This window comes from Triturus cristatus, chromosome 1_2 (genome assembly GCF_964204655.1).
Source record: "Triturus cristatus chromosome 1_2, aTriCri1.1, whole genome shotgun sequence".
NCBI lineage: Eukaryota > Metazoa > Chordata > Amphibia > Caudata > Salamandridae > Triturus > Triturus cristatus.
In genome coordinates this window covers 381,025,443-381,041,216 of record NC_140580.1, presented here as the reverse complement: position 1 = coordinate 381,041,216, position 15,774 = coordinate 381,025,443, and the positions used below count along the sequence as shown (strand labels likewise).

The 15,774-nt window shown below is 43.1% G+C and overlaps 1 protein-coding gene across 1 annotated transcript in view; it reads right to left on the bottom strand.

The window, feature by feature from the left end:
- Positions 1-15,774, bottom strand: part of LOC146867398 (heparan-alpha-glucosaminide N-acetyltransferase-like) — a 1,041,362-nt gene that overhangs the window by 362,304 nt on the left and 663,284 nt on the right. The window contains exon 10 of the mRNA XM_085605125.1: positions 8,341-8,501. Within this exon, the coding sequence (XP_085461251.1) occupies positions 8,341-8,501 (161 nt within the window). The remainder of the gene's footprint in view (positions 1-8,340; positions 8,502-15,774) is intronic.

Sequence of the window (15,774 nt, the reverse complement as noted above, 5' to 3'; positions counted from 1 at the left end):
AGAGGAGTATGGCAGGCGTGTCAGGAGCAGTCTGAGAATGGAACAGAGGGTTCCACAAGAAAGAGAGAAATTTTACAGGAGAGTATCTCTTAAATTCAACTATGGAATGGACAATCGGTCGCTTGTCAGGAATGACTCTGCCTTTACCTTATCAGTTTTTCATAAAGCCTGGTGAGGACAGTTTTATTTCAGCCCTGTGGACATTTCAGAGTGTCAAACACTTAGAAAATCTCCCAACATCCCTAAAGGCTTGTGCACCTTTATCTGAAGATGTGTTGCTTACAGAATTGTTACCAAAAAGTAGCTGGTCCAGAACACAATAACATGCCTCTTCATATGATAGTGGGAATCAGGAAAAGTTCAACTTCTCTTCATTTAAAAAAAAAAAAATCCAAACCTGCTTTAGTCGACTAGGAACTGTACTGAGTAGTGCCATGCCAGAACTCCAGTCACAGCACCCTTCCTCGTGCACTTAAAAGATTCCAGGTGCGATCCAACTTAAGTGTGCTGATTGATAGTGTCCAAGGACTCAAATGACCAACTAACTCGATTGGAACGTGGAATGGCTGATTAAATAACTTCATACCAGAAAAGAATTGAGGATCCATCTCTTCAATCACTAGGCCCCAGAAAGTATTTTCCACTGGTTTCTTTTCTGAGACAATGGGTGGATTTCTAGAGAGTGTGCAGTGCACTACAAATGACTCCTTACGCATGGTTATGAGATTTAGTGGAAGCGTTGCAGACTGGTCTTTAATCCAAAGACTAAATACGAAGAGACATAAGCCCACGCTCATCCAGAGAGTGCCTAAGCTAAAGCGAGATTACACACAAGTCTGAAAACAGAGGTCTTCAAGATCTTTTACAGTGGTCACCACAATAATCTAACATCGATGACCTGTGGATTTTGTGGTTCAAGCACATGAAATCCTTAATGTGTGGGCATAATATGAGACAGAGCCAGGAGACCAAGCCACCTCTCATCTCTCCTAAGGAAAAATAAATTACGATAATATTATTTCCGATTCCTTTTAAGTACAGTTAGTCTATCATTAGGAGACGCAGACAAGTTATGTCATTGGCAATCAACAGGGGCCGCATCCCAAGCATTTCTCAGAAGCAACAATATATGTACAATATATATACTTCATAAGAATTTACTCCACACATGCTTAGATGACAAAGGTATTTTTAATCTATTCAATTAAAATCCAATTTCTGGTTGCTATATTACAGGGTACACCTTTCTTTAAACCAAAAAGGACTTCAGTCAAAATAAAGCATAAATATAGGCCTTGGTGATTGTTTTGCGACATTGTGGGCCCGATTCACAGAAGTAATCTGAGACAAAATCCTAAACTTACTACTTTTGGTATTCACAGAAGGCATTTAGTAGTAGTAAAGTTGGGATTTTGTCTTAAGTCTGTATTAAGTCAAACTTAAGACAAAATCCTAACTTTACTACTGCTAAATGCCTTCTGTGAATACCAAATGTAGTACGTTTAGGATTTTGTCTCAGATTAGTTCTGTGAATCGGCCCCATAGTAACTGGCAGAAATATTTGGCAGAAAGATGAGAAATCTATTCAGTGAGTAAAGTTTCTCCAGAGGTGGATAGCTTAAGTTTTCACGATTCGCCAGACTGTTTCACACACTGCTACACGAAAATGCCCCATACCACATTTCCTAATATCAACAACCGTGGAAACTGCTCTTCACAAACAAAAACTGTAATATATAAAATGAATAGATTATGTTGTAAACAGTCTACACACATAAGACACAAAGATGTAATATTACTGAAAATGTATTTATTAAATCTTTTTGTGAGGTTCTTCATTCCCCAGACAGCAGCTTTAGAGGCCTTTGGTTTGATCAATGGAAAAAAGCTACTGGTTTCATTTTAGGACAGTGTGAATAGTGTTCTTAATTTTCAGTAAAAATGAACATTTGGGCATGGTGCTTGCAACATCTTGCTTGCCTTGTGGTTAAAAGTGCAACTTTGGGTGCCCCAGCCTACGCTTAGCCCTCTCCCCCTTCCACAGCCCGTCTTCAGTGGGTCCCAGGTGAAATGCGGACTGAAGCTTGGTCTTGTATGGTTGACTATAGTAGTAATAAGAATAATATGTATAGCACTACATACCAAACTAAACAAGCATTGGCATAGCCAATAGGTCTCGCCTTTGGGACCTTATAAGTGTTTAGCCATGCAACAGTTGTTGTTGCACCAAGGCTATTGTGCTACATAACTAAATACTTATAAAGTCCCAAAAGCAAGACCTATTGGCTATGCCAATGCTTGTTATATGAGTGAACGCCAGGGAGCACAATTGTTGTAGAAAAGTATAGCTTTTGGTAGAAACACTGTGCCTGCATTTTACATTACCTAAGGAAGGTTATAGAAAACTGCATTCTTCACTCCACCTGAAGGTGGCGAGAGTAAATATTTTTGTGATGCCTACAAACATAGTGAAGCAGGCGTATGGTTTATGCGCCTTGTGCTGGCAGAGATTCAAGTACAACGTGAGAATCAGTTTCCTTGTAATTAGTGTGAACAATTTGGATTAGGCACTGACTTGAGACCTATATAAGAGTTTGAAATGTCCCATCATGATATACAAACAGTATGTGGCATCTGTGTTCAGTTCTCCTATTAATGTAGCAACTAAATAGAGGACTTTGCATTCTCCACACGTCATCATGAAAGAGGATTTGTGTTTCAGCTCTAGGTATAATATAGGCGATGCAAAGAGGCAATACAGTAGATCATGTTGAACCTGTCACCTAGGGATGTTTATAAGGTTTGTATAAATCAAATGTAAACGTGTTAGTAACAGAGGAAAGGAAAGACAGGGTGTGTCGTCAGTTGAAAGGAGGAGACTTACACAGCAGGGATGTGATGAAGGTTCAAAAACGTGCACTATTACAACAGCGCCCATCTCACCCTCTCCCACCCTCCCCCAAACCGCACCTCGTTCAGTAATTATGGCTGTTGTCAGGAGAGGTGACACACAGGAAAAGAAATGACACACAAGGAAAGAAACATTACAGTTTTGTTACAGGTTATCTAATATTTCCCATTTAGGAACTGTGAAAATGAGGAGCAAAACTTTTCTTCCTGTCCGGAGCCTGGTGCCTCTGTCACGTGCAGCCAGGGCAGACTATGACAACAAGGAAGGCCCCTCGGTGATCCGTCGGTCGAGCTATCAGCCTCTGGAGCAGACAGATTAGTACAGAGATATGGTCATGGTTTGTCCCAGGGGCTAGGAATGATGGCAAAGGAGTCAGACACTGAGGGGATGTTAGCTGTAGAAGTACAAAAGCAGATTCTGAAGAAAGAGTGTCCCCAGACCGGCGACATAAAAGTAGAGTACCCAGGAAGCAGACATGAGGAGAGAGGGCAATGTTTCAGAGCACGTGAGGGCAGCAGAGGAATGCTGGCAGCATCGCGACCGACCACCATGAGGTGAGCACAAGGCGAGAAACCCACCAAGGCGGTGCACTAACGACACAGACGATCTGGAAAGGAAGCAGTAGTCGTGCCTGCCACCCGGGGAACTGTAAGAGCGGATTTATTTTGAACAAAGTCTGTGGCTTGCTCGTATTATATGGCTTTTAAACAAACGATTGCAACCGAGGGTGGTGGAAAAGCTGCCGGAAAGAGCTGTAAAACGAGCAGACCGACACACGGGGTAAGAGAGTGTCAGAGTTAGACACACATCAAAGAGTAAACTGGTTGCACCCAACCAGCCTGATCGGGACGAGCGTAGGTAAGATAAAGTATGACGTAGGTGGAGAAGAGGCAGACAGTTTCATTCCCGGACAGCCTCTCAAGGAAAGAGGACAGTTGCAGAACTCATTAAATGAAGGCAAGACGAGACACTTGGCCAAGCCGCGAAAGTGAAAGTGATCGGACGGAGGCAGAGGGGAAAGCACGTGAAATAAAAACAAGCATTTGCTGTGCGACGCTTAGAAGCTGCGAAAGTGAAAGTGATCGCGGTGCACTTAATGACCCGTGAAAGACAGATGGCGGCTGCGTGCGTTCACGCTCGCGTGAACGCAAGCGCTAGACCAGCCAAAGTGTGAGGTAGCACTTTGAAAACCCACCTACTAAATGTCTCGCCTAGCAGCGCATGCGCATGCGCTTGCTCAGGCGAGACCTAAAAAGGAATGATACTCGTGTGTTCAGAGTGCATAGTATGCCCTTAATCATCCCGCCCCTGTGTTTTCTGGAAAATGTGGGCTTGCAAGGGCAGGCTTCTCAAACCAATCCAGGATTTGCTCTTCTGCTGCTTTATACTTAAAACTGCATCACAGCAAACCAGCAATTAGTCAGAGCAGGTGAACCAAAGGCTCTAAAGGAGGCCAGAGGCTCTGCGTTGTGTTCCCCAGTTCCCAAAGTGCTGGGCCCTAGGCCTAAAGTGCGCTTGTTGGTTCGGACACAGTCCAAGACCTGTCCAACCCGACAGCGACACTGGACATCAGGTGATGTGGTTAGCATTCACTGCCTAATTGGCCATCCCCTGCCTTTAAATGCTCTGCTCCCAAGGAGCAGCCAAGGAGCCCACTAATCTTTGGGCATGGAAAAAAGGACTTAATTTACGCCGCTGGCTCCTAGTGGGGCAACGTGATTCTCCCCTGAAGAGAAACAGCCGCTGGGATAAGCCTTGATAGAGAGAGATACTTGTGCAGTGATTGAAGGTTATTTGAAAGCCTATCGAGGTACACTCGGGCAATACAACACAGAATTGAGTAAAGCTTTCCCAAAATAAACATATCTAGGTTGCTCATCCATATATAGCTATCTACTCCCTTTGATGGTGGAATGCACTGTACTGAACATCACAGCTTTCTTTCAGCCTCTCAGATTGATCGATGCTTATAATTAGGGCCAATGGAGTTATACAGCAAGGGTCGCATCAAGTAGGTGACAGGTTTGTGTAAGATATGCAGTAAGAAAAGGAAAATTATGTGGCGTTATATGGCTGTATTATTAGTCTTTTTAGACATTTTAAAACATATTAATACCTCCTGATGAACACCTAATTAGTATTAGTTAACACCTAAACGCAGCAATGTACAATTAAGACATGACTAGTTAACATTTGCAAAGGCTCTTCAACTGCGCTACAACATGTGGGTGCTTTTTAGGTCTCACCTTCGAGATAGGCGATATCTAAGATATAGGTTTCACAAAATGTCCATCTTTTTCATTGGCTTTTAGAAATCCTGGGTTTTCATTGTGAATACAGTTAGTAGTCCCTCCTTTTTTAATTTTATATCCTTCCGTGAGGACTGCCCCTGTTATATGTATTCTTACTCTTCATGTTAGTCATACTTTGAGAGCACTCTTTTTTTGGTTGGCCTGTCTCTGCTCATTGAGTTTTCTGTTTACTTGTTCATGAAACTTCAGGTTGCTTGCCGTCCCTTAATCTTCCCATGCCTCCCCTTCACCCCTCCCACAACACTGCTCACAGGCCCCTTGCCATTCCTTAAACTCAACGTGCCTCCTCCTCACCCCTCCCGAAACCTCCGGATTGGCCATCAAGTCTCCTGTATTACCTCCGTTATAATCAGAACTGCCGCTTTGGAAATATCTAGCATTGGGCCCTCGAGACAAAGGGCAGAAACTAGAATTCTGCTTAATGGGGCCATTCTGGGATCACACTTCAGACCTGCAGCACACTTCCCCCTGACAGCATGAACATCTGTCCACTTAACCGGCTAAATGCTCATTCTCCATCTTGGCTTCTCACAGACTTTTCTTGAACTTCGTAAGCTTTCACACTTTCTCAGCCTTCTGACCAATCAGCTGTGCCCCTTGATCCTATCTCCCTGTTATGGACTTCACTCATCAGCCAATCACACCTACATAATCTCCAAACCACCAGCATGCCTTATTCTCGGCCGCAGAGCCATTGCTTCAAGTAGAATCGGAAGCACATTTACATCAGAAATGCCCTTCATGCAGTTAAATAAAAAGCGCAGCACATCCACAACGCCTTCCCAAAATGAACATAGTGATCTATGGCTCTGAATAAGTGTTAGATATCATTCGATTACTTTGTTTTTAAGTATACAACTTCTTTAGCAGTAGTATAACAATGCCGCCTATCAAGAAATGGACATTTAGAATGTATGGCTAAAAAGTTCAGTTGACATCGTAAATAATTTCAGCAGTTGAAGGATGGGAGACTGTGCATGCGATTAAATTCAGTCTGCTCCCAATGCGTTATGGGTCACAACAATGCATGCGGTACACATAGGCTTGCATAAAACTTTAGCAAGCTCAAAAAGTAAATTACCATAATTCTGTGAACAACAAAATTACTTAAAATTGCAAGTGAGGATGACAGTCCTAGAATAACACACATCAGCATTTCACACATTAATCATGTATAACCTGATCGCCTTCTGCATTCGAAGACCCCGTCCCCCAAATGAACACGTGTAAAAATTATACAGACCTTTGTGTTTTACCCAAACCCCTTGCACACCACCATTTCTTTCAGTGTTAGCCAGTGCTCGATCCGGTGTGTGGTGTTATGAGCTCAGTCCCTGGGCACCATCAGCTGGTTCTGACACCCAGAGAATCCTGAGGAACCACGTGACATCACCCATGGAATCCAGACATACCATGACATCAGCACAAGAAAGGGACAACGTAATAGACACCAGGTACAACAGTCCCCTAATAGTTTGCCATAGGCCCTTGTTGTGCATCTTGTAGGATTACACGCACTAGACTTCCAATTACATTCAACGCGCAAATGCAGGGATAGAGAATTTAGATGACAGAAGCAGGTTAGACCTATTCAAGAGCATCTTAAAGAAATTCAAAGGCAAACATTTAAAATAACATACTAAAAGGTATTTTTAAAGGCCATTTTAGACATAGTTTCATGGTTATTATTATTAATATAGAAACAAACAGTTTTCTTGGTGTTCTTGTTTACATGGAGACATTTGAACTGGCTGAACAATATGTCAGGTTTCCATCTATGGCCCTTATATGTCAAAGTTTCTGACACTAAAAGATGGGCATCTTTTAATTTGCAACCATAGTCCAATGTTGCAAAAGTTCTCCCCGACAACTGTTTATAACATGTTTGGAATGGTGGCAACCATTGGCAGCTATGCCCCGTATCAGCATGACAGGGAAAGATCTGTGCTGGAAAAAGGAACTGTTCAAGAAGATCAAATACAAACCATGCCTCAGAAATTATGAGGGTCTGCTTGACAGGACAGGGAGGTGAAGAGTGGACAGAAACTCTTGCCAAGCTCATGTGACCCCCACATCTAGTCGTTTCACCAAGACAATTTGGAAGACCTTTTAGGGACTCACATCTCAGATAGCACTGTCCGAGCTTGGAAGGCATATCTTTCAGATTTGGTGCATCGGGGCAGTGAACAGCAACGCTAATTTAAAGCTGGATGACGTTAGAGAGGGTAACCTAACTATATGCCATAAAATGAACAGTGTTCCACCTTTGCATTGCACAGAATTGAGCCCCTTTTTTGCTGGAAATGTGTTCCCAAGGAATAATGGAATCCATCTTAGTTATCACCTAGATGGTTGGCCCCAGTTATTTTTACGAGCAAGGAGAATTGAGATTTTCTCTTCTGCATTGATTGAAGAGGGTATGAACAGCAATATTTGTGTTTGATTGAGGCACATCCACGAATTAGCTTGTATATTACATTGTACATGGTGGGCGTCTACATTCACCAGGCTTGATTCGGGCAGCAGATTTGGGTGCAGGTCTCTTCTCTGTGCTTTCAGCTCATAAAGTTACCTTTATTATCTTTCGTGCCTCTGTTCATGGTGTCTAAAATGCACACAGCCTTCTTGTTTTCTGAATGTTACAGCTCCTTTGGTTTCATTAAATTTAATTGCTTGCACCTGAGATACCTCTAACTTTGGACCATGATTGTGAAAGTGCTAGTGGCATTGTTGTGTTTAGTTGGCACTTATAAATTGACTTATTTAATATCTCCTGAAAGAATACCTTCACAACGTTGTCTTGCCGTAACCTCCCAGCTATCTCTTTGGTTAGTTCTCTACCATCATTCTAAATCACATTTCATAATCCACTCTCTACAATCGAATGACACCCTTTAGGGCCTATATGGTTGAACATTGTACCCAAAAATATTGGCATGCAAAATCATTGTCCCCAGAATACTGACAACCACAACATCGGTGAAGTACGTATAACGGTAAGTATAGATTTACAATTCTTAGCTCCACATCTACTTACCTTGAAGACATGTTTTTTGTTCAGGTAAATCATGGGTATGGGGTTAAGAATGAGCAGAATGTTGGCAGCTATGTACTTACAAGGACCATCCGCAGGGCCGTAGTTGAGGAAGCAAAGACCTATGACCATAAGGACGAGAGTTCTCCAGGTAATCTTACGCAGAAGCTGGAGACGCGTCACTCCTCTCTTTAACATGGCACTGAAAGCGAGTGCCACGGAAGTGCCAATCATGAAGACAAACCTGCACAGAGAGATGGTCATGATCAGAAAGAGGGAAGAAGCCAGAGAGTCTACAACTCATTACATTAGGTTTTATGGGTGATGTTTTAAATTCAACACTTTACAAAATGCTCCAGCAGTTTAAAGTCGATGGGACCTCCAATTGCACATAAGCTAATTGTAGAATTTCATGATCGATGCTCACGCCAAGCCCAAGAAAACACCACGTTTATAATATCCACTGGCAAACAGAGGTATCTCACACTTTAGGGATACACTGTTCTGTGTATATATGACAAAACCTTAGACAATTATTCACTAATCTTGTATCAGGTTCACACGCCTGCATTCTTTCACACTTATCTTATGCACATTCTATGCAATAGTTATGTTAGCATTCCCCAACCTTACATGTGTGTTTTTTAACATAATCGCAAAGACAGGAGTTCTATTACTCTTAGTGGTGGCTTTTAAACTTTACATTAGTAAAGGCGCACTGATGACTTCGCTAAATACCAGGAGACCATCATTTAATAGCTTTTGAGGGTCAAGTCTGGCCTCTGAGGAGATCCTCCGTAAACCTCAGCAAAAATTCCTACGGGGCTGTGAATACTTGACTTCTAAGATGTTACCAAAGTCCAATTGAATATTATCCTGAGAGAACAGAGTCTTTCTATGGTGCACAGCTTTTTCATTTATCTAACCACATAGTACCAGCCCTAGTAGTAGCCAGAGTATGGAAAATCTCCTTGTCTGCCTCATGGCCATATGGAGTGATGCAGAGCTTTAAGGGCCACCTAGGATCCTGCCCAAGGCAAATGAGATGAATATATATCTCATTGAGGATCTGGAAATGTCCCTTTATCCGAAGTCATTAGATACTTCAGACTGTGATATAATTTAGGAGTGTGAGGTTGCCTTAGACTGTGACATTGTCACAAAGTGTGTGATCTGAACTTAGAGAAAAGAACACTTAGAGCCTGATTACGAGTTTGGTGGCTGGGTTACTCCATCAAAACCGTGACGGCTATACCATGCGCCGTATTACGAGTTCTATTATATCCAATGGAATATAATGGAACTCGTAATACGGCGGACGGGATATTCATCACATTTGTGATGACGCAACCTGTTTGCCAAACTTGTAGACAGGCCCTTAGTGAGGTGTAGTTGCTCTCTTATTACATGGTAGATGTTTGCTTGGAGGCATATGTGGTATCCAATTCAATCCCTGAGGTCAAGAATGGAATTATGAGCGTCTTTCTTGATGGAGCATGAAAGCTTGTCCACCACAAGAGAGTAGCTTTCTAGCTTCCCGGTGGATTTAGCTCAGGAGAAGCCCTCAGTTTTTGACTGTTTCAACACCGAATGTGCCCTTGGTAACGAAGGGTTGCTAGTTCGCATAGCACTCTTTGGTGTTGAAGGGGTGCTTGACATGAAATGGGGCTTCGATGTTGAACAATGTTATAGTGAACATGTTGCTGTATTTTCCTTCTTCAGCATAAAATCTATCAATCAAAAGAGGCAGGATCAAGAAAGTCCTCAGTTGGGCATCTTTCTTTCTTGTGTGAGTATTAGAGAGCCAAAGGAAGGTTCAGCATGCTTGGAGGAAGACTTGAAGGCTGCAAGCCTGAGAGAGACTCTGCTACTGCATGCTTTGTGGAATCTTGCTACATCTCATGAAGGCTGGTGCCTTCACAGTACTTGAGATTTCTTCGGGACGTTTTCTGATAAACATCCATGTTGCCTACCTCAGTGTGACCTATCACACAAACGAACGTGTGTGTGTGTGTGTGAGTGGTATATAATCATGCAGAGAAAAAGGGCAAATAATATAATAAAAAGCCATAACAAGAGGGCAAGGAGATGGAGGTGTCCCAACACAAAAAGTAAAGTTGAAGGACAGTGAGCCGCATCTCACCCCGGCTCTCCTAGTAAACAATTTTTAATGGCATGAATATTTTGGCATCAAAAATACTTCGTAGGACCAAGGCGTGATGGAACCTTCTCTACGCTCTGTAAGCATTCTGAGGGAGAAGAAATGTCAGGAAGTCATGACAGCTCCTATTCTGACTCAAGTTCTGGACATCGATGTGGGTTCACCTCAAAAATTGGAGGAAGCAATTGACTGCTGCGAACCCTTTCCTGAAAAGATATGCCGTTAACTACTCATGTCTGCTCCACTTTGACGCATTGTGTGCCCTGCTTTGAAGCTGGATTCTTACACTAGAGGTATTTTTGTTAGGAACATTGACCATTCGCCGTGCACTCATTGGAGCACAGCATGGGATTCTCAGTTGATCAACAGAGTGCTAAACGTATCTTATCATGTGTCCTTTTACGGCAGTACGACTTGATTGAGAATTGCCAGATTGAAGGGTCACAGAGGAAAATTTTCCTACTGAAGTTTAGGCTCCAAGTACAATAAGGTTAAGCAATTCTAGTACCCATTATGGATTTTCACTCAAGAACCTTGAGGTTTAAGTCTATCAGAGAGACGCTTTCCTCGCTTGCAGTCAGCCAGAGTCTCCAGTGGCCTCTACCACTTGTGACCAGATTTTCAGAATGAAAAACCGGGATGGCCATTGACATAGGACTGTGTTTTGGGCGGGCCTGGATCACAGTCACACGAGAGTACACAACAAATATTTAATATCGCTCTCTCTCTCTCTCTCTGTCGATTCTGTCATCAAGCTCGTCAGTGCAGTGCCATCCGCTTATCTGCGCATCGATGCAAATGAGGCACGCCTGAGGATTGATGGCGAGAGCAAAAAGGAGCGGGAAAAGGCGGCAACCCTGTCAAGTCCTCAAGCCTATTGAGAACTTGCCCACGTCGGACCCTCTTAGCGCTTTTCCAGTTTTTTCCCGGCGCATTAAGCATCTGCTTTTAAGAGTTAATAGAAAGACAGACGAGGAAAAGAGACAACAGGGATACATTTTGACGAATGAGAGCAAGACCCTGGAGAGTACAGGGCCGAGACCATAATATCCCCTCTGGTCCATGCCTCTCTCCCTGCTGGCGATGGTCTTGCACCAGCCTGCTGCAACTGACATGTCTATCTATGGTTGACAAGGACAATTAAATTACAATAAAAATTCTAGCTGAAAACTGTTTATTCAAGTCGCCTTAGGTTAAGAGAAAACAAAAATACAAAGCAGACATTCCTAAGCTCCCGCAATCATAAGTATACCACGACTTGTCACTTTTACAAGGAGCAAAGGTGCTAAATTCTGATTGCACCTCACTTGATACCTCAGCTCACAGCCAGCTGAAGCAATATCTCACTGATAGGTTTACAACATCCCAATTCCCACCCTGCCCTTTTTATTTCCTTTCACATAATTGGCCATTATCTAAAAATACTCAATGGGTGACTTTCTGCACAAGTGAGATCGACAATTGAGATAAACGATTTATGGCAACATTTGCAAGTCCACGCAGCTAATACTGTTTCTGAGACAGAGAATCCTTGTTTTAAACAATTAACTCTCCTTTCTCAGCCGTAAAGCACAAGTGATCAATACTTCGATTGCACTGGCTTTGGGGAAAGAGCTAAAGATTGCCAGTAATGTAGGTAAATTGTTACTTTTCAGAGAGGAATAAAAGATGTTTATTGAGAAACAGGGGTACGATAATGGCCTCGTATAGCCTGATTTAATATCCAAGGTCACCTATTCTAAATACACCAAAATGCCATTTCTTCAAGGAGTCTGACAGACAGAGCCATGCAATTTCCATACATCATTTTTAATCAGGTAGCGCATTTTTCCTCAAAGAAACACAAGTCTCAAAATTCACTTTTATCTGATTGAAGCCCAGGCATTATTTAGGGGTTGGGGATAACCACCACAATTGTTTTGCAGTCCCTGTGATTCGAAAGTAGGAATAGCTTAGTGACTGTGTGCATCCCTTAGCTGCAGCCCAGGGTTTTCATTAAAGTCTGTTTTACAGGGATAAAGTTACATTTATGGTGAATCCATTACTCCTAGTCCATATGCTCACAACCATTATCAGCTTGTGCGCAGTGCCTAATTTGTAAAAAACATAAGTGCCAGGGCTCGCATCAGGAGACCACTGCAGCTTGCACCGCCTACAGTCCCTGCCATCGCTGCCAATGACAGTATCAACACAACTACTAACCACCACACTCTTCGAAATGTGACAATTCAGACTATTCCAAGCCCTCAAAGTTATGTGTGGTGTAGGGGGGCAGGTGTTAGTCATTTTTAATATATATTGATTTAATAAACAACTGTTGTTGTGCTTATCTCTAAATTAAGCAGACAGCACCACCATGTGACAGACTGTCATAAGTGCCGGTGTTGACAATTATGTGCCTGTGCCTAGCACTGGCACCCCCTGGTTCAAATTAAGCACTGCATGTGTGTACCATGCACTCCAGTGGTGGGACGAAAACTGTTTCTAAGCAGTAGAGGTTCACATCCCCAGGACCCATGCTCTTGTCATATGTGACCACGATGCCCTCCCAGTATGGACGCATATCCTCATGAGTACCCAGGCCCTTTCCTTTTGACAGGTAGCGAGAGATATGGTTCCTCCAGTAGGTCGGAAAATCATAGTTGACCCGGATGCCCGAGGAGATGTGCATGATTTCTTCCACTGCTGCTTGTGCATATAAAGGATCAAGGGGAAAGTATACAGAGATGCATAAATGCAGTTGAAGTGGAAAAGATCTTTAAAGAAAAGAGAGGCTGCTTCAGCCATGTTGCTCTGAAAAACTGCAATTTCCCTTATGGCGAACACATGTGTGACCCCATGATATGAGAATAAAGTCCATTTGGGAGGAGCACCAGAGGGTATGCTGCCTCGCTTGTTGTCTCGCGCGATCTGAAATTCTAAATGAACTTTCTCACAAGGAGATCTGATTGTCCGTTGACCTCTTCCACAGATTTATGGAGATAAATATTCCTGGAGCTCCCAAAAGGTACAAATTTAAAGCAAATCATGAAATATCTGGCTCCCTAGATTCGGATCTGGCCATGTGCTTATGTGGCAATGACAATCTAAAAATCCTATTTTTCACAGGTTCCACCATTTCTGTCTCTTTCTACACTCCCTTATACCTTTCTCCCTAGCACCCGGATGCCAAAATAGGGTAGCAGCACGCTTTAAAAATACCATTCATTCATTTGTTCATTCATTTAAAGCTGATGTGATCGTACCTGTATTCAGGGAACCTGAATCACACCCTGAGAATTTGTAGCGATTAAGCTCTCTTGGTCTGGGAAGAGCAAATGACCCCCCACTCCAAGGAGATTGAGTTCATGGAACCATCTCAGAAGGTTTCTTTAATTGGTATGTGACAGAACTAGTATGTGCCCTTGGTTAGGGGACACTCCCCTCCCATCACAACGACAGTACAGTACAAAATGTGAGGAGTTCATAACTGGCACCATCATACCTCCAAGTGCAGGCATGTTCCGATCCAACTTGAGTCATGTCCAGATCATTTTAATTACCTCAATATTGATACAAGACTGAGGCGGCATCAAGAATTTAAAAGGAATTTTTATTAAATAGATACAAGGCCACCCTTCAAAGAGCTTGTCTGAGGGTAACTATTTTAACTTAGCATCCATGCCCTGAGGCTGGGAGCAACCTCCCTTCCTCCCAGCAGTAACTGGATGTTGGGATGTCCTCCTGGAATGTCCCCACCCAGCCGTCATTAGGGATGATCAGGCGCGGTCTATACCAGGTTTGGCTTCTGCCACTAAGGCTGTCTGGCCAGCTTAGAGGTTGACCGCATTGGACTTGCAATCGAAGCGTGTCTGGCCTCATCGCTCAAGCCTTCCTGACATAAGTAAGCAATATTTTAATCTGTCGGAGGCCTCCCTCCAGTGCACGACTGGACGTTAATGGGCTGCAAAGTGGCCAATAATTTTCTTACTGGCCTCCTCAATCAGATTAGATCATATTATTGACCAGTGCTGTTTGTTTTATAACCACAATCGCATTGTGGATGATCACAGCTTGCAAGCTGCACTTTTGTAAGTGCCCATTAAGGTGAAAGGATGACAGTTCTGCTGATTTAGCATTTTTCATCCATCATATTCGTTTTCTTTCGGCCTGTGCTGGCTCGTCCCCTATTTCCCCACCTGGGGTTGAGGGTGGTGTTCCCTCACACAATCCGGGAATCTAAAGGGTCAGTTTGAAAGAGAGCCTGCAGGAAATATGGTCTAGTGGTTTACTGCGGAGCCAGAAGGCATGTTATTTTACACTTGCATCGAACCTTGCAAAAGTGTGTTATTCTGGGCAAATCACTATATCTGGGGATGCTTCATTTCTGATACCTGCTGAAACTAGAAGGGCCAGATGCACGACCATTCCGTTTCGCAACTCACAAAACAGAATGTACTAATGTGTCTTAGACACATTTAGTGATTCCCAATGGGCTCGCAAATGACCTGCTTCATCAATATTCATTAGGCAGGTCGCAATTTGCAACCCATTGGAAAGGGCAAGAACACAGGGATGGTGGCCTGCTGGGGACAGCAGACCACCATGTCTGCTTTTTAAATAAAGCAACTGACCCTCCCCCCCCCAAATGCAGCCTGTTTTCCTTAAAGGAACACAGGATGCGTTCAAAAGGAAAAAAATGAAAAATGTTCTTTTCATTTTTTAATGGCAGTCAGTGGTCCGTGGGAACACTACCTCCTCTTAAAAAATATTTTTGCATACATTCACAATGGGGACCCCTTCCCGTTTGCGACTGGGTTCCACCTACTTCAAGCAGGTGGTAACTGCGATTGTTTTGTGACCCCATTTGCAGTCGCAAAACAATTGTACATACCAGTGCAACTTGCAATTAGGAAGGGACGCCCTTGGCAAACCCCTTCCTAATAGTGACTCGCAAACCCTATTTTGCGAGTCAGTAGTAGGTTACCAACTCTCAAAATAGGGTTTATACATACTATAACCCTTTTTAGTGGTTGCAGACAGCCCGATTTTTCATTTGCGATCACTAACAATGGTCATACATCTGGCCCGAAGTGTTTACAAAAAGACAGACCTGTAATTTTAAGCACAGTCCAAAAAAGTGGTTGGGGACGATTAAGAGATACAATGCCTCAAACGAGGCCTACTTCTAGAGGAAGTGGATGCTGCCAACTCTGCGTTAAGTGGGTACCTACAGGCGCGAATCAGGAAATGTGTGGTGCAGTATTTAAAGGGGCTATCCAGTGAAGACAAAATAACGGCTTTTTTTGTATCCAGTCTCGCATCCTTAACAATAGCCTCCAATATGCATTCTAGAACAATGCTTTGTTTGATTACG